The 18,090-nt window shown below is 40.2% G+C and overlaps 2 protein-coding genes across 4 annotated transcripts in view; both read right to left on the bottom strand.

Moving 5' to 3' along the window:
• Positions 1–2,780, bottom strand: part of rassf7a (Ras association domain family member 7a) — a 33,186-nt gene extending 30,406 nt beyond the window's left edge. For all 3 annotated transcript variants that reach the window (XM_054620767.1, XM_054620764.1, XM_054620765.1), the window contains exon 1: positions 2,687–2,780. The gene's annotated coding sequence lies outside the window, so the exon portion shown is untranslated. The remainder of the gene's footprint in view (positions 1–2,686) is intronic.
• Positions 2,781–7,765: 4,985 nt separating this feature from the next.
• On the bottom strand, positions 7,766–17,421 carry lrrc56 (leucine rich repeat containing 56). Its single transcript, XM_054620769.1, has 13 exons — positions 17,334–17,421; positions 16,903–17,080; positions 16,323–16,410; positions 15,694–15,754; positions 14,371–14,467; positions 13,652–13,849; positions 10,903–11,080; positions 10,577–10,807; positions 10,316–10,383; positions 9,556–9,698; positions 9,070–9,275; positions 8,546–8,897; positions 7,766–8,205 (listed from the first exon to the last, which is right to left on the bottom strand). The coding sequence occupies exons 2-13, from the start codon at positions 17,065–17,067 to the stop codon at positions 8,028–8,030; spliced, it is 1,965 nt and encodes a 654-aa protein (XP_054476744.1). The 5' UTR covers positions 17,068–17,080; positions 17,334–17,421; the 3' UTR covers positions 7,766–8,027.
• Between the last annotated feature and the right edge of the window lie 669 nt (positions 17,422–18,090).

Genomic DNA, 18,090 nt, shown 5'->3' on the forward strand with positions numbered 1-18,090 from the left:
AATGAGACAATGCAGTCTACCAATGTAAGGCAACATGTTTATTGCTGAAATCACACGTATCAATTTCTTAGCAATGTTCTGTACACTTAATCGCAATCACACATCGCCTCAGAGACAGTAAATTGCCCTACTTCAGCTGTGGCAGGCAGAAATGCATTTACCAAGTGAAAAGAAGCCCAATCACCTCTCCACGGCGTGAATGTGACATGAGAGCTGATGAGCTAGGGGCAAGAGAAGGTGACAAACCCGGCAGTATCCAACGCATTGACAGCAATGACACGTCTAAGCTTCCATTGATTTCTTTAAAAAAAAAGGTAATTGAGAGGACTACCTGAGGATTAACAATCCTGTATCAGCTTGTCAATAGACAATAGGACCATTCTGGCTGCGGGTTTACTGCAGATTATTTGGATATTCTTGCAGATGGAACATGCAACCTGGAGATTAGACCTTATAGTGAAATGATACTGAAAACATTCAGCCTCCCAAGATGGAGGACGATAATTTACAGTGTGCAAATTGCTCTGTTTTTCACTAAACTGCACTCTCCTTTCCGTTCTGCATCTAGGCCTAGTAAAAACTGAAGAGAAAAAATTCAAAACACAGCCTGTAGGCTATATTTATTCTTATAATACGTTAAGCCAAATATGTGATTCAATACTGGGTATTTGACATTAGGAGACAACTGCAACTAACACTTTACGTTGAACTTTTTATCCAACTTTCATTGTATTCCAGTATTATTAAAAATTCATTAAACACTAGAGGAAAATTCTAAATACATTGTGACTGCAAGACTAAATCAACTCACAGAATCAGAAATATTTGCCTCTTTAACTGTAATTTCTCCTAGCTATTACCAGGCTCAAGGAGTGTTTTGATGATGATCAACTATCAAATAGAACTGACTATCGGATATTTTGCTGCATGTGGCAATAACAAAAATATAGCACAACAGCTTTATATCTAAGCCTTATTCTCCAAGATTTACTCAAACATAAACATTATCTCACCTAATCCATCGAAAATGACTCCAAAAATCAATTATACAGGGAACACCCCACATACTAATGGGAAAGCATTATGGGTTACAAAGACATAAATAAATGTATGAAATGCTTATAACAAAGACGTAAAGAGGACACTTGTGGTCAAACAATGATGTGGGAAAAATAAAGAAAAGGGAAGAAAACAACATCATAAAAAAAAACAAGGAAGTAAAAGTGAAAAGGTACAAACAACAGAGGAGAAATGGGGAAAGTACAAACAACAGACAGATCCACGGGGACAAACAAGAAACGGAAGAAAAAAAAAGTCAGACCAAAAAGTGAACAGAGCAGCTAGACAGATAAACAAGGATGCATGGTAAAAAAAACATTGATGAATGTTCCAATGATAATATTCTGAATGCCTACAAAAAGTATGTATTCATCATGTGTGCATTCAGTACCTGTGTTGTAAATAAATACTAGGCCTACTCCACCCCAAACGATGCTGCTTGGGGTGTTTCGGGGTGGAGCATTACATCTTCAGGTTAGTCAAGTTATGCTCATACTGTATGTATAAAAAAGGGGGACAAATATGAGTAAAGCTTAAACAATAACTCAATATTTCAATCAACAGAAGCATTTATCTCAGATTATCAATTAACATTTCAAATATTTATCAAGTAAACATGCCCAACACTCTTTGATTTGAGCGTTTGGTTTGCGAGGATCAATTAATCGGTTTATGTAAAAAATAATAATGGCAGATTAACCAATGATGTAAATATTTGCTAGTTGCAGCTCTACAGTAAATGTGAGAATGACATTAATAACAGAAGATATGGTAAGAAATCTAAATGTATTGTACTGCCACATTATCATAAGTGAGTCAAATGACAAGTTCCTCAATATATAAATCAATGTGCTTAACTTGCACCAGGAAGGTTTTCTCAAAAACGACTTAACAATGGCTGGCAGGGCAGCTAATATGCACTTAACACCACTTCCTTCAACTACCAACAATTTGATTGTGTAGTACAAATGATGGGTGTTTTGAAACATTATAAAACTCTCTTTAATTGCTACTTCCATAAAAAATCCCTACACAATTTGACAAGCAGATGATGATAATGATGATAATGATGATTTTAATCACTAGCCTATTTGGGATGTAGATGTAGGTTGTTGTTGTTGTTGTTGTTGTTGTTGTTGTTGTTGTTGTTGTTGCTGCTGCTAATCGCTTTGATTATGTATTATTGTAATTATCATTTAACTTTACTTTACTTTACTTTAGCGTAACAAATCAAAACTAGAGTTACAGTTATTTACATGGAGGAACAGGTTACGTTACCACAAAATAACTGAATATTGAACTTATTTTCGTGTTAAAGTCGCTTAGATCATTTACGTTAGTCGACCACTTTTTGACAATATTTGCATACATATACAAAGCAACAAGGCCGATTAAACGTCGGTCAAAAGTCTGTCGACAAAGTGAAGCGCAACATGTCCAAGTTACACAACAGAGTCAGTGAGAAAAGTTTCGTAACGTGATCCCAGTGCATCGCCCGTCTGTCATCGGGCTGCAGGTGCAGCGCTGTGAGCAAACTTGTCTCCACTTGTTGCATCCTTTACCAAAAACATATTAATGTCACAAAAGGCTGGCAAAAAAAATGAAAGACAATGTGAAAACAACTTACAGGCGATTTAGTAGTCGATTTTGATACGATGGACAACCGAGCGCTTCATCCTCTAACGTCAGTCCCCTTCAGCAAAGGTCTGCTGGTGTCAAGCCATGCGGGAAACAAACATACAACAGTTTCCGGTCAATAGTTTCAAATTAAGGGCATTTACTCGGAATATTATAAAGTGAAAATAACTATATATATATATATATATTATATATAATATATATATATATATATATATATATATATATATATATATAGTTATTTTCACTTTATATATATATATATATACTATATATTTTTATTTATATTTATATATATATTTTATATTCTTGCAAAAGTGCCCCTTTGATTCCATTATGGTGGATAACACATGATGCATTACATTACATTACATCATTTAGCAGACGCTTTTATCCAAAGCGACTTACAATCAGTAGTATATTACATATCATTCACCCATTCACACACTGATGACAGGCTACCATGCAAGGTGCCACCATCAGACTCTAACTAACATTCATGCAACATCCAGTCCACACCGATGGCAAGCCTTCAGGAGCAACTTGGGGTTAAGTGTCTTGCCCAAGGACACATCGACTGAATATAAGCCGGGTATCGAACCACTGACCCTCTGATTGGAGAACTACCTTGCTCTCCACTACGCCACAGCCGCGTGCAGTGACCTTTGCACTGTTAAGTGTCAACAGATTGCTTGAGAAAGTCCCAGACACACAACACATTGGCAGCAGTAGACTAAATCTGATTCCAAACTATGATACAAAGCTTTTATATTACAGGTGGGCTACATTGTTGGATTATGTATTGGGTATGTAACTACTTACAAGAGAGAACACTCACCCTCCTTGCCTTTCCCAGACTAAATCTGATACTATCTGAGTTTGGGGCAGTTGACGTCATTCACAGATGCCATGAGGAGATAGAGTCTGATAAAAACTGATGTAGAGAGCGTTCCCTTTAAAATATGCAACTGATTACTGTATGTGTTTCAGCTATGATGATGAGGAAGTATCAGAAGCGGAAGGTTGTATTTCTGTAATAATCTTTCCATCACATAACACTGTAATTAATTAAGCCTATTGTTGTTTCCTAAACAAAAGAAAGAGGAACCATCCACGTGTTAACCATTACTGAACTCAACAAGTTGACCAAGGGCTTCCTTAGATTTGTACTGGAATGCTTCATGTGATGGCAAAAACTAGTCTATAATAAAGTGCTGAGAGGCTAAATGATTCACAAACTGATCCCTAGCCTTTAAAGTTTAAATCGCATAGGAATTTGGGAAACATTTAACTGAGTGCTGCCAGAAATGTTTCATTTATATCTTTCTGTGCCAAACATTCCCTGAACCACCTGATCATGTTTATCAAAAAATGCCACATGTAACCTCATAAAGGTAATACTAAAATAAATGTTGAATTCATCCCACAAAGTTCTATCACTGCTCTACAACAAGCCTTTTTGAGGGGTAAAACACTATAAAGGACTCACACAGCTGTCTGTGCTTTGTTCTGCAGGAATAGATAATTAAACACATCATTAGGTGCTCGTCTTTAAATAACTCCAAGATACTGTTTCAAAAACTTGATGTGATGCAATATTAGTAGTTCAGAAAACAGGTTTTTCTCCTTGTCCCACAGCATTTCTCCTCTTCCTCTTAAACAACATGTAATCCCCAGTGTCTCTTTGAACACAACTATTTAATGCAGTATCAATTCAGCGATGCAAAACAAAGAGTAAGAGGACTTAGTTAAAAGTTAGTAAAAAAAGTTGTTTTTATAGTTTAAAATAATTCTCTGATATCTACTTGGAGTTGTTGAGGGACTCGATCATGTTGAAGCCAAACCTCCAATGATAGTTGATGTCAGGCAAGACAATGAATCTTCCTGTACACGTTCAATGTGTTGTCTCAGCATTAAGTTTCAGCACCTGGTTCGTCATCAAAAGATTAGATTCAATTGATGAAGCTGTTAATATGAAGCTGTCATTGTCATTAACAACATGTCTTTTGTATACCATTATAGACTGCATGTCTCCATGCAGTTATAAAGGTGTCAACAGAAAGTGAGTTATGGAGGCTAAATATCTTGATCAAATGGAATGTTCCTTCCGGCGGTATAGTTGTCTTGTATGTACTGTACGAACAGCGTCTCCTGGGCCTGTCTGAACTCATACTCTAGGTATTTCCAGTTTCAGCGCTTGCTAGGACAAAGGACCTGTCTCAAGTCAAAACAAGAAGGAGGCTTCCAATGATAATAAAATTAAATATGCATTCCATTTCAGTTACAAAATTATGTTGGTGTGTGTTTTTTTATCTAATGTGTTTCCCTGTAATTTATTCACACCCTTTTCTTTTAGCTGCAGTTACAACACAAATAAACAGCAGTACTGCTGGATAGGCTCATATGAACCTCTGAAGTCTCTACTGGCTTTGAGAATCTTTTGGGGAATGCAACTACAACATACTTGACATGATCACATATTTAAATTAATCATATCAACCACATCTGGTATTTGTTTGAATGGTATTCACAGCATGTGTTGACACAGTTTTCTCCACTTCAGTCTGACAGGAACATATGCAGTTTGTTTACTGTATTTACAAAAGAGAGGTACTTGATAACATTACCCTCCCTCTTTTTCTATGATCATCTCTGGGGAAATGGTTTCACAAGGTAAATTTGTGACGCGGTGGCACTGCAGTGCTATAATTGTCTTTTTAATTAGATTTTTTGGTTAAAAAGACCACCTCCATGGACCCTGGATTTTCTAAAAAGAGTGGTTTTATTAGATAAAAGAGAGACAGATGGTTGCCTTTTCAATGGAAACCATTTCCTCTGATAGTGTCACAGTTCTTCCTCCATACTGTCAGTAGCTCCATACTCCCTGTCACTCTGTCTCACTCACCTAATTGGCTCACTCTGATCACCTGCCTGTCACTCTCTCTCAGTTCACTCCGGCCACTCCCAGTTCCACTTCCAGCTCACAGCCCAGCCCCCTCTCTCTCACCACACTCTCCCTCACTCACCTAATCAGCCTCATGCAGTGCACCTGTCTGCCACACCCACCTCATCAGCACAATCCCTCTCACCTGCTCACTCTGCTGCACCTACACCCTGCAGTATTTAAACCCCAGTCAGTCACACACTTGCTGCCAGATCGTTCGTTGCATTTATGTCAGACCTTCCAGCAATTTCCCGTGGACTGATTTTCCGTTGCTGACCCTGCCTGCCTGTCTGGACTTCCCTGCCTTGCCTTCAGCCTTCTGTCCCCTACCACGAGTTTAGCCTCTGCTTCCTCTGGTTTCCGTCTGCCTGATCCCCTGCCTGTTTCCCAATGTGAGTCTGACCCTGCCTGCCTGTCTGTGTGCTCAGCTTTAAATAAAGCTCCAGAACTTTATCTGTCTCCTGGTCGTACTGCTTTTGGGTCCACACCACATCTGTGACAGATAGTAGTGGTAACTCAGAATTTAATAAAGAAAATTAATCTTTGCTCTTAAAAAACATTACGATACTGAAACTGCTGTTTGACTACATATCAGACATGCTGTGTTAGAGGAAAATGTTTTTCGTTACAATCTGATTTATTTTTTTTTTTTTCTTCAAACTGTTTCCCATCCGAAAGCCATAGAGGAAAAACCAAGGCCTTTTTCTTTTCACATCGTCTGGTTGTAACAGGGGAGATCAGGTCCACTAGTTCCAACCAGCTGTGAGAATGATCCCTTTCAGAGAAATTACTAGACTATCCACAGAGTAGGTGGAAACTATCCCACTCTCCCACCATAAAAGGCCTCTCCTTTCATTCCACTCTCCTCCATCTGTACTGAGACGTAATCACACCACTGAGATAAGAGTGTGGCTGAAAACACCTGACAGGGAGCCGGGTTATGCCACAAATGAAGCTGCTCTGTGAGAGGGTGATTGAAGATGATAAAGTTATGTGATGGAAAGAGTTTCTAGAAGATAAGAAACATGTTGCATAAGAGCTGTCTCATGGTTGAGTGGATATACACACATCATACATTCCTATGCTTGACATGTGTAACTCTTCCAATCCATCACTGTGGTGAGGAGTATAAGCAGTGCTCTCAAGGTTTAATTACTGCCCTTGCCTTGTTAGTATGACTCATTTATTTACATCCTGTTTCTGTGCACAGAACTGAATTACGGTTGACAGAAATATGGGAAATGCTTTTTAAATGTGTGTGTGCTTGAGCTCACATCAGGTATTCATACAAAGGGCTTGTTAGGATCAGTGTGACCTCTTCAAATCATGCAACTCAACAATATGTCCTTTAAGAAGTAATAAGGTATTAGATGTGGCTGGTCCTCATCATAAATGCGCCTCGGGACAAAATCAGTCTGAGTGTCCTTCATGGTGCAATAGATGGGTAATTTACCGTAGCTCGAGGGAAACAACAGGATATGTCACAGTTAGAACATATAAACTCAAAATGCACTTGATTTGTTCCACTCCATTACTCATGCTGTGTATCAGTCAATACATCATGAAACATTTCTAGTGCATTAGCAGTGTGCAAGGCCAAAGCTTGCATTCTTACTGATTGTATGTATTTCATAAATCACACTAACCATCGATGTATGTGCTGCCTTGGATGTGGACAAACAGGCAACAAAGGGAATGACTATTATGTTTCAAGGTGGATTTCTAGGATTGTTTGACCAAGGTGGTTGAAGCAATAGAATTAGTTTTTTGATTTAAGGTTTATAGATAGTGCCCTCGAGTGGCAAAATGTGCCTATTACACCATGAATGTCAAAACAACCTGTCACTGCAGGAAACCCAAGATGAAATTTTAATTTGCCTTTCATCAACCTTACCACTCAATTTAAATGAAAGACAATATAAAAGCTTTTTTAATTGGGCAAAACAAAATGTAACATTTAAGCTATAGCAATTCAATGTTTCAACCTAAGAAATGCAAATGTGAGGTACTAGGCACTCCTTTATTTTTCATCCAGCTGAAACAGCAACCACAAAACCAGCATTAGAGGGACAATCTAGGTATAGATAGTCCTCCAATTACACTGTTACTCATGTTAAAGCATTTTGAGGTCATTGGGTGTAGGTGTGTTGGTCAGTCCCAACATTTCTGTGCTTTCAACATCGTATAACTCTTTATAAAAAAGACAGGAAAAAAAGAACATCATAAAGCAAAATACCAGTAATTCCAACACATATCAAAGTTTGTTGTGAGCCCATAAAAGGAACGCCCCTTAATGGCCTCCATGCTACCTCTCTGTTCTTAAGGGAATGTCACACTAATCATTCGGATCGCTAGCCAGACATTCGAACATCTGCCCACTCTGGTGTCAGTCTGGGTGTGAGCTCTCTCTGCAGGACTGGTGTGCGTAGTGCTGGTGATGTTTCTGTAGAGCTGCCCTGGCTGTGTGAGGACGAGTAATGGCTGGTCTGTCCAGGAGTTTGGACATCTGAGGGATTTGAAGATGCTTGCTGCCAGAATGTATACTCGATAAGTCCATCTCTGCACTGAAAGACACAGAACTTTTCTTTAGTACCACTCAATATGAACAATTAAGTTTAAATAAAAAACATTACACAGTACGAATTGACAACTAATCGCGATCAATTGAAAACTGTTGTTCTAAATTGATCATATTATGCAATTGGGAAATAAAACATGATGTTTTTCAAACATTTACTGATGAATTGTATTTAAATCAAGTTAAGTTTAATCAATTAGGAACACTTCAAACAATAAACAAGTTAAAGATGTTTAAAAACAACAAACACAGTGAAATCTAATGTTTTTATACTGTATAAATACATTCATATTTATATATAAAAATAATACTTTAATAATACCAACCATGAACTCATGAGCCCTTCACCAAGGGCACTTGTTGGAGGTGGGCGAGGTATGTATGCAGGCTGAGGCAAAAGAGGCTCGTCGGTTGTAGTCAACTGCTGGACCGTCTGGAGTTTCAGCTCTGCGTCTCCAGCAGGTGTACCTGATCCAGGGGAGCGCCCTACTTTGCTGAAATCAGATAAATGTTCTGAGTTGTTCCGGCTAAGTCGAAGCCTACGTGCACGGAGCCCTGGTGGCTTGCGAATTCCAGTTGTTAGTATGGCACTGGGAGGGGGAGAAGGTGTTGGTGTGGTGTCTGGGTTCAGGGAGAGAGCAGCCACCTCAGGGGACGAGGCTTCTCTGTGATGCAGGGCTGAAAACAAATCAAAATCATGTAAAAAGCTTTAAGTAACTGCCATTCTACATATATTATATACATTTATCTTTGTTTTCAATTTATTATAGATAATATTGTGGATAGATGGTCATTATCTTTTTTAGTTTCTCTAAGCAACAGCAAGTATGTTCATTCAGAGAGTATTTACCTTGGGAGAGAAACTGGAGAGAGGAATCTGGTAAGGCAGGACCTCCGCTGTCACCATGCTTCTCCGCTCCATGTTCTTCATCACTACTGTCCTGCCCTACACCTCTAAATCCGTCTTCTTCGTCATCATCTTCCCCCTCCTCTTCATCACTGTGACAAATAGCCAGGACCTGTGGTAATCTTTCTGTCTCTATGGCCTCGAGACGCCTGAAAAACAATGTAGAAAGATGTTGAGTTGTATCCCCCTATGGTCTGCAGAGGAAGCCAGGTTGGCTAGAAGACTAAATCCTAATAAAATTACTGCAAGATAATAAGTACCCTCTTCACCCCGACTCTCTCGAGTCCTTATGGGTTGGAAACTGATCGTATTTCAATTGCTATCCATGAAGCTGACTGTACATAGTGTGTCACCACAAGCCAGCCTTTACATCATTTAGTGTATTATCAGCTAAAGAAAAAAGGATTGAGGTGTGTAAGTAGTGAGTACCTGCTGTGCTGATCCCTCCAAGCTCTAAGCTCCGCAAAAACATCCCTGCGTTCTCTAACATCAGGCTCCTCAAGGTCGTACGTGTGTTCTGGTATATGGATGGGAAGGTCACGGGGGGTGAAAGTAGATCTGGTCGGTGCTGTCTATGAAACCAAAAAGAGGGAGAAAGAGAATGAGGGGTAGGAGAGGAGACTAGGAAACAAAACAGAATAGAAGGCCTAAGAGCTGAGTATATTAATTATGGATAGATGCTGGAGTAACGGTCAGACAGAGAGGGAGAGCAAGCACAAGAGGGGGAGACAGAACAGGAGGGAAGGTAAGAGGAAGGCAGAGTGACAGCAGAGGTGTGTTTATGCCAGTGTGACATAAAACATGCCGTTGGCAGCGAGAGCCCTATCTGTCAAGTCAGTCTGATACTATTACACCCTTAACACATTTCCATCGCCCGTGTCCTCCCACCGCCGTGCCTGTCCTCTCAGGTTTCTGTCCACCTGCAAATAATTAGCTCCCTCTGTTTATACTGACATGACATTAAAGAGATGAGCTGGTGGAGTCAGACAGCCATAACGGCCTGCCAAAGCCCATAAAGCTTGTTGTGCCTCTCAGCTGACACTAAATGCTCTGCTGTAGGGGAAGGAGCGCGCAAGAAATGATGGATTGGTGTCGATTCATTGAGACATTTCATTAACACAGATCTTTTGTTTGCATGATCAAGATGCTTTTCACGGAATTGTTCCTTATTCCAACACACATCACCTACCCTTAACTTTTCTCGCCTGGCTCGAATAGCCTTGACTGGGTTTCCACAGAAGAGAATCATGCCAGCTCCTTCAAAAAGCAACGGATAAGAGAAGGATTTCAGTAAGTCTAAAACAAAAGAACTTCCTCTTGGTGGCACTGTTGAGTAAAGATTACAAAGTTTATCTGCACTAGGTGGTGCTAATGAGAAAGAAACTGTAGTTTAATCTAAATAAAATGTAGAGATGAAATGTTGAGAAAAGCAGCCAATGGTGTGACTAACCATGCGTAAGGGTGCTGGTTTCTGCTTCTATCGTTGCCAGATCTGAGTCTGCAGAACCAGGTCTAGATCCAGGAGGGGAGAGAACTCCAGGCCTGGTCGCTGACATGGGTCTGGATCCAGTGTGGGGTCTGGAGCCAGCTGACGAAAGGGGCCTGATGCAAGAGCCGCTGGAAGCAGGGCGCCTGGCTGAGTCGGGTCTGCTGTAAGGATATGCACTGTCTGCGGTTTCCTCTACAAAAACAAAAGTGAGAGGCCCATTAAATACACAGCTGTAATTAACTGGTCTGCATCAAATCACTCAAAACAACATTGACATACACACACACCGTCTTCAATAGCTGCCTGAGAGGAGTTGCAGTCTCTGATGGAGTTTCGGAGAATGGCCCAGTCCTCTCCCATGGTGCTGCTGGAGCTCAGCCCATCATCCTCCACCCTTAAATCGTCTAGGTAACGCAGCTGAGGGACCAACTCCCTCACCGCAGCCCGATAACTATAGTCTGCCGTCTGGGTAGAAGGAAGGGAGCATCGGATCGAGAGAGGCAGAGTGAATGTAGAGGACAGACAGGTGTTTGAAGGGGACATAAACTGAGAATTATTAGAAACAGTGACTTAAATGTATTCACAGTAGTGTGCAATTTGTAACACCTTAATAATCATACTCAACACAAGAAAGTGAAATTGTTTCAGATACTGATGTACTGAAAGAAAAATGTGCAGAGATCGATGGATTGTGGAAAAAATGCCAAAATGAAAGTTGTGACAGCTTCAGGCGTTTCATGCAAAGTATCAAACCAAATATAAAACATCTTACAGTTCACACAGTTCATCACATTGGTTTTAAAAACTGGCAACTAAGATATTATTGATTTTAACTCATATTATGTAATTCCTTTTTTTAAAGAGATGCTCTACGTACCGTTTGTTAAATTTGAATGACTTCCACCAGCTCGCTAAATGAACTTGATCCATTATTTTATGCAGATTAAATATTTTTCTTAATGGCATGTAGCATTATTTGAACCAAAAGCCACAAGTTCATTATGTAACAGTGTTTTTTAGGATTGCCTTCAGTATGAAAAATATTACTTATGCACACGTTCCTGCTGTGGTCATGTGATGGTTTCAGTTTATGTGCTAGTGACAGTTATATGAAAAACTAATTTAATAAACAGACTACTTAGATCAGTGCTTTACAAAGACTGATCCACTCAATGAAGTTTGGTGCTCCAGTAGATTCCAGAGAAAGATGTTACACTTGTAATCTAAATAATATTCCATTACACCTACAGTGTACTGTACTTGAGCTATGCTAAGTAATGCATAACTACCTCTTAGGGGCCACATGATGCCCTACAGATGATAAAGAAGCAGGATATGCTGTAAAGGAGATGTAAGATGACGTCATGCACATTAAAAAGAAAGTGAGTATTGATTTATAAATTCAAATCAGTGATACACTGGCAGTCCAAACATAGGACAGTTCTAAATGTGTAAATAGTTACTAGCATCACATCAATATAATGCATATTAGCTAACCTTCGTTATATCTTTTTGCACCCATTTTGACCATTATGACACTTTAACGAATTTGTGGAACTTTACATGGATAGAGAGAGAGAGTCCAGTAAATCACTTAGGTACTGAGTGAGGAACTTAGAGCTGGGCACCCCTGCCCTTCACCAAACCACACAGACGCAGTGAATGAAAGCGAGAGTGAAGGGTTGGCAGGGAGGAAACGAAAGAGAAAAGAGGAGGAGAATGAGGGCTGGGTGAGAGGAAGTGAGCGGATGTGTGTGTTTGTGTGTTTGATGGAAAGAGAGGGAGCAAGAGGAGTGATAGTTTGGCAAGGGAGCAAACCCAAGAACCCCTCAGTCACTACAAAGCACAGGCCTAATGCATATTCAGCTCAGCATCTACCCTCATTGCCCTAGTTTCTTAATTAATGCTGCTAGTGGGTGTAAATAAACACATTCACAGCGGCCCAAAAAACTCACAGCACACTGTGTCTCGAATCAGCGGAGAGTGGAAATGCAGCTTCTACTTTGTACATTCAGCAATACTAAAGAGGTCCATGGTGAGCTGCTTTACCCACCAAATAAAAATGCATTGGCCAGTTTTCAAAGAGATCAAATCGCTCTGCAATGTAGTAATAAAACATTCGGTCTGTGTCATGATGACTTATGTTTCATTATTTGAATGCTTCCTGCTCTCCCAGGCTCCTATATGTTGCATTAAAGACCCACATGCAGAGTGGTGAGATCACACCGGTACTTTCATGTCTCAGCGCATGCTAATTACATTTCAGTCATAATCTGACAAAGCCATGAAGGTTGAGAGCCTACTAGCACAAGAGAGAACACTAACTGAATGATACCTACATCATTACCACAAGTTGCTTTTGCAAGTTGGCTTTTACAACATCAACTGAATACAACACTGTCTTTTGAGGAACTCTGCCCAGCTTCTTGCTCAAGCTTTGTATTCAGCTTCAACCGTTCTCGATTTTTAAAAAAAATATCTTTTGTCAGACTGTTGCGATTCTGACGCTTGCGCCACTTGGTGTTGGCTACTTCAGGTGGAAATCCAACTCTTTTAGTGTATTCTGTTGTTACATGTTAATCTAGTTATGGACATCAGCAACATGTCTATAGACACATGCACAGAAAACATGTTGAGTACCGCACAGCTCCATCAAATGGTCTCCCTGCCTCATTATCAGTGCCTTATCATGCAAGGATAGTTTTTTTGCTGATTAGAAATACTTGCTGGTCTAATGTACTGTAATGAGGCGTATACATAACTTTTGGGGGTCATTTTGGTTCTTCCTGATGTCTCCAATTCCACTACCCTCCCGTTGGAACAATGTTTGTTTGTCATATATCTGTGTCTGCTGAATCACAAAGTGCGAAAAAGGAGCCTAAAAAGGACACGAAGGTAGGTCTGGTGAAGAAAACTTTGGGTTAAACGTGATCTATGTAACCTTATTCAAGTGCAAACTCTTTTTGCAGGTGGCGAAGGATTTAATATTTTTTTTTGTTTTGTGGTAGAAAAAACATTAGCACAGCATTATCCTACCTGGATGGCATTGGGGTTTGGGTGCACACAAACAGGGTTTCCTTCCAGGGTGAGTGTCTGGAGTTTGCCACACAACCCCAGATACTGAATCTGGACAAGGTCATCCACATCATTCCCTTCCAGATCTAACAGCTGCAGTTTCTCCAACATGCCAACCTGACTCAGGTCTGACACATTGTTATAGGCCACGTACAACTCCTGAAACAGAGAGAGGTTGTACATACAGCATAGTAGCGATTGGTAGAGCGGAAGAAAATGTGTGATTAGACAAATTGAAAAACTAGCAGACGGAAAATTTTTTAAGTCAATGATACAGAAATACTGTGGATACAGATGGGGGCAGGTTAGACACACAGGGAGAGTCAGAAAGACAGATAAGGTATCTTCCTTTCTCAAAGAGACTCACAAGAATGAGTCAACCTCGCTAGTCAACCTCATTGTCATTTAGGAATTCGCAGTATTTGCTGTATATATGGATACGACCAGCAGTACTCTTTATTTAACGTTTGGGAAAATGTGTCACCAGTGCAACATTACAAATTTAAATTAAGGTAATGTTAAAAAACACATTAAAATAACATTTTGAGAAATGTATCCAAGAATTTTTTGTAAAATCTTTATACACATTCTAAACTTAAGAACGAGGAAGTTAGGAAAGCATGGCACTTGTGATGCAATTTTTCCCCCGCACAGAGCCATTTGTAATTTACAAACTCTACCTTGAGGGAAGTGAAAGTACAAATGCCATCTAGGTCTTGTAGTGAGCAGCGAGACATCCACAGCACCTGCAGGTGAGAGAGGGTGGTTCCCAGGTCTCTAAAGAGACCAAAAAAGAGCACAAACTTGATTTGGAGGCAGGACAGGGAGTTACACAACACGGTAATCATGAGAAAGGCTATCCAGTCTTTTGGCTACTGAAACTAGAAGCTCTTTTTCTCTTCCCCAATATGCGGGTCTCTCCACTGCCTCTCACTTGTCTCTACAACACACCCCTGCCCCGACCGTTCCAGCGGAGTCTCAGTCAGTGCATCAAAACCCCGTAACAGCCTCTCCACTACAGCTCCCGCAGCTCAGAGCAGGAAATGCTATCAGAGGCATTGAACGTCCGGCTGGCTCAGCTCTGCTACTCTCAGGGGGGGAGCAGACAGCTCCATATCTTTCTGTTTGTACTTTCTTATCCCTCAGCGGACTCTAGGGTAACGACTCTCCACCTGTCCTGTTGTGAGGACAATTTACAATGTGTGTGTCTCATCCTGGGGGTTTATTGCTGTTCTTCTATGCAATTTTGATGACGCGGCTGTGACCGCAGTCAAAGTGGTGTCACACTTCAGGAGAAACTGTATATATTTCCTGTCTTTTTTCCGGGACCGTTCCAAGTGGACAAATCTGAAAGCTGATATGCCACAAACCCCTTTGTGTCCTATTGTGGGACAAGTTGGTGAACCTGTTCTGAGACTGTACTGAACACCACATCTGTGGTTTACAAGCAGTAACATGAATCTTCCATACAGAAAAATTGTATTACAAGTCCCGATTGGAAAACCTTGGCAGAAACATAGCAGAGCCCTACACCTGCACTGCAACCTTGTTACTCCTGTGTTTTTCTATCAGGTACACACCCCTGTGACTTCTGACCCGCTTGCAAAGTACTTCAAAGTAGTCTTTTTATGGCCTCCAAGACCTCTCACTAAAGAGTCTTCTAACCAACATGTGACCAGTGTAAAGCATGCCAGTAATACCTATGCGGTCATCACTGCTCGAGGTTACAGTTCCATTTTTAGAACTACCTGGATCTGCTTGCTTTGTTTCTAAAGATAAGCTAAACATGAAGTGGTTCATACAGTTACAAGAGTTTGACGCATCATTTTAGTTTTGGTTTCGGGATTAGCAGCTTTTTGAGAATCTCTATTATTCCATGAAGTAATGTCAACATAACTTGAGTGTGATTGTGTGTGTTCTCCTAGTAACAGGTTGCTTTACAAGACTACAAAGCAGGAAGAAAACAAGAAGATGGTTTCTGTGTTTTGTAACTTTGTGCTTACCTTACTGACATAATGGTGCTGTTGTTCATTTTGAGCTTCACCAGCTTGGGCAAGTAGGCACCTGCAAGATGATCAGATAAAAAAGCCATCGCTCTCACTGTCATTTAAAAGTGGGGTGATTATTTATTGGGTTTCAAACTAGCCTCCTGCTTTACTTCTAAATTCACCTCATCAGTCATTCCACTGCAATTAGCTAAAAGGAAGAGCACCTAAGCATGACTCACACATGCATAGACCCTGCTCTGTCATGCCTGCACTTGTTGCGCAATGTAGAATTTTCTGAGGACGAAGGTGAGCATAATAAAGTGGTCCTTCACCATTATCAGCTCAGTCATCCTGCACTGAGGTTGGCACACCTGAGAGGAAATCTAGTACGGATACGTTGTGTGCGTCATAGCAATGTCTTTATTTGTGTCTTGTCTAGTTCTGGTCGGTGATTGTCAATGTGGTCATTATAAGCATCTACTATGAATCATCATTGAGCACCAAGGAACACTAGATATAAAAATGAAAGCCAATACCAACAACGGTGAGCCCTAATGAGTACACATAAAACTTTGTTCTTGTGCAATATGATTTGAAATAGTTGATTTACATTTGTAAATGCCTTGAGATACTGCATATCTTACCGAAGTTACCCAATGTGTTTTCTTGTGTGTCTACGCAGATCTCCAGTGAGGTCACGAGAGAGAGGTCCCGAGTTCCACACAGCGATTCCTGTGAGAGACGGATATTAACAGCATATAATGGACTGGATTTTGCCTTTACGCTACATAGTTTTTAATCATCATCATCATTCCCATACCTCAGACATACACCTATGACTTTGACGTAACAAACGACGTAAAGTCTGTGATCTTAAATAATTCTGTCTGCCCATGCCGCACCTTGAAACAGCAATCTGCACAGCACGTGCTGCCTTTTCTCTAGTTTTTGTTCGTAGAGCACTTCATTGGCCATGGGAGAGTGCAATAACGTAATTATGCCATCACAACACACACACATAACAAAGGGTGGATGCATACAGTAGATGTTAAATCTTATCTCCATGTTGACATGTGCAATGTAACTCCTCAACCCCTGTCTCCACACAGATCTTCCCCTACTGCCTCTGACTAAGCTCATGTATCAGACAAAGACAAAAAGAGAACTTGGTGTATCAGGGGGATGAACACTAATTGTATCCTTTAGGCACATGGGCGTATTTACCAGCTTCTCTGGAGAGAGGTAAAGCCCCACTGCTGTTTCAGAGTCCTCATGCGGTTTGGTGGCAGGGGTTGGGTTGATGTGGCCTGATCCACTCAGCTCAGTCACTAGGACCCGTGCTGTGCCGGGCCGGACCTCCCGGGTCATAGACACATGACAGCAACTCATCTCTCACGGCAACCTGGAATAAAACATATGGAAGTGACTTACCAACACGCCTGAGTCACTTTCTAACAAAGAGTTTAAACAACTATTGAAGCTCACTTGTTATATTTATATTAACTAACACACTAGCTTCAACTGCTATGGTTAAATGTTGACACAATGCGAGATGCAGACTAATATTCCTCTAAATACTAACTAATTCCTATGACATTTACAACGGTACTTTGATTGTAATACATAGTAGTTTTATCTGGAATACATATATTTACCCGTTGCAGGAAAATGCAGACTAAAAACATCTACTCATTTTACAGACAGAGTACTTTGCTCACAAGCAAAAGTTTGCTTGACAACCACAGACGACTTCCTGGATACGGGACTAAGTGGCACCCTGGGATATGTAGTGCATGTGTGAAAGTGGAACTCTTTGGGTTAACGATTAGGTAATGGGTATCCTAATATATACAGTCTATGATTTCTACCAGTTTGTGATTGTTGATATTATCAAAGATGGATTTGTAAGTCTCAGTCTATGTTTCTACTAGAATAACCTTAACCCGCCTACAATGGTCTGGTGCTACCTTCAAATGCTCATCTGTATGCTCTGCTTTTGGAAATGTGAGCTTTCAAATTCGTGTGGTCGTCATTATAATTATTCCAAAAAAATGTATCTAAACCAACATTTATTTTTCTTAATGGGCTCTTTATCTAAATTAAATCTCTGTAATGCACAGAGCCACTTTTTGATGCAGTGTCATGATAAAGAGAAGTCATGTAGGCATGTTTCTTGGTATCTTATGATTAAAAAAAAGAAGTCATTTTAATTATCTATAAGGATACTAAGTAACAACTAACTGCTCCTCAGTCAATTTATCTGTAATATATTAAAATATCCTTCACCAGAAGTGCATACTTTCCAACGAAGTGAGGGCTTTTTAAAAACAATTAGGCCACATTAAGAAAAACAATTTCAAGTAAGTGTTGTTTGGTTGGTGGTTAGTTTTAATTAGGAGGGTGTGTTGGTGC

This window comes from Anoplopoma fimbria, chromosome 19 (genome assembly GCF_027596085.1).
Source record: "Anoplopoma fimbria isolate UVic2021 breed Golden Eagle Sablefish chromosome 19, Afim_UVic_2022, whole genome shotgun sequence".
NCBI classification, from domain to species: Eukaryota; Metazoa; Chordata; class Actinopteri; order Perciformes; family Anoplopomatidae; genus Anoplopoma; species Anoplopoma fimbria.

What these genes read in the sequence shown, in the direction of transcription:
- lrrc56 (XM_054620769.1), bottom strand. Translation starts at nt 17,067, where the DNA reads ATGAGTTGCTGTCATGTGTCTATGACCCGGGAGGTCCGGCCCGGCACA. An exon ending in AGCACCATTATGTCAGTAAG is followed by an intron (nt 14,468 to 15,693) that starts GTAAGCACAAAG and finishes TGGTCTCTTTAG; the next exon opens with AGACCTGGGAACCACCCTCT. An exon ending in TGGAGGGATCAGCACAGCAG is followed by an intron (nt 9,276 to 9,555) that starts GTACTCACTACT and finishes ATTGTTTTTCAG; the next exon opens with GCGTCTCGAGGCCATAGAGA.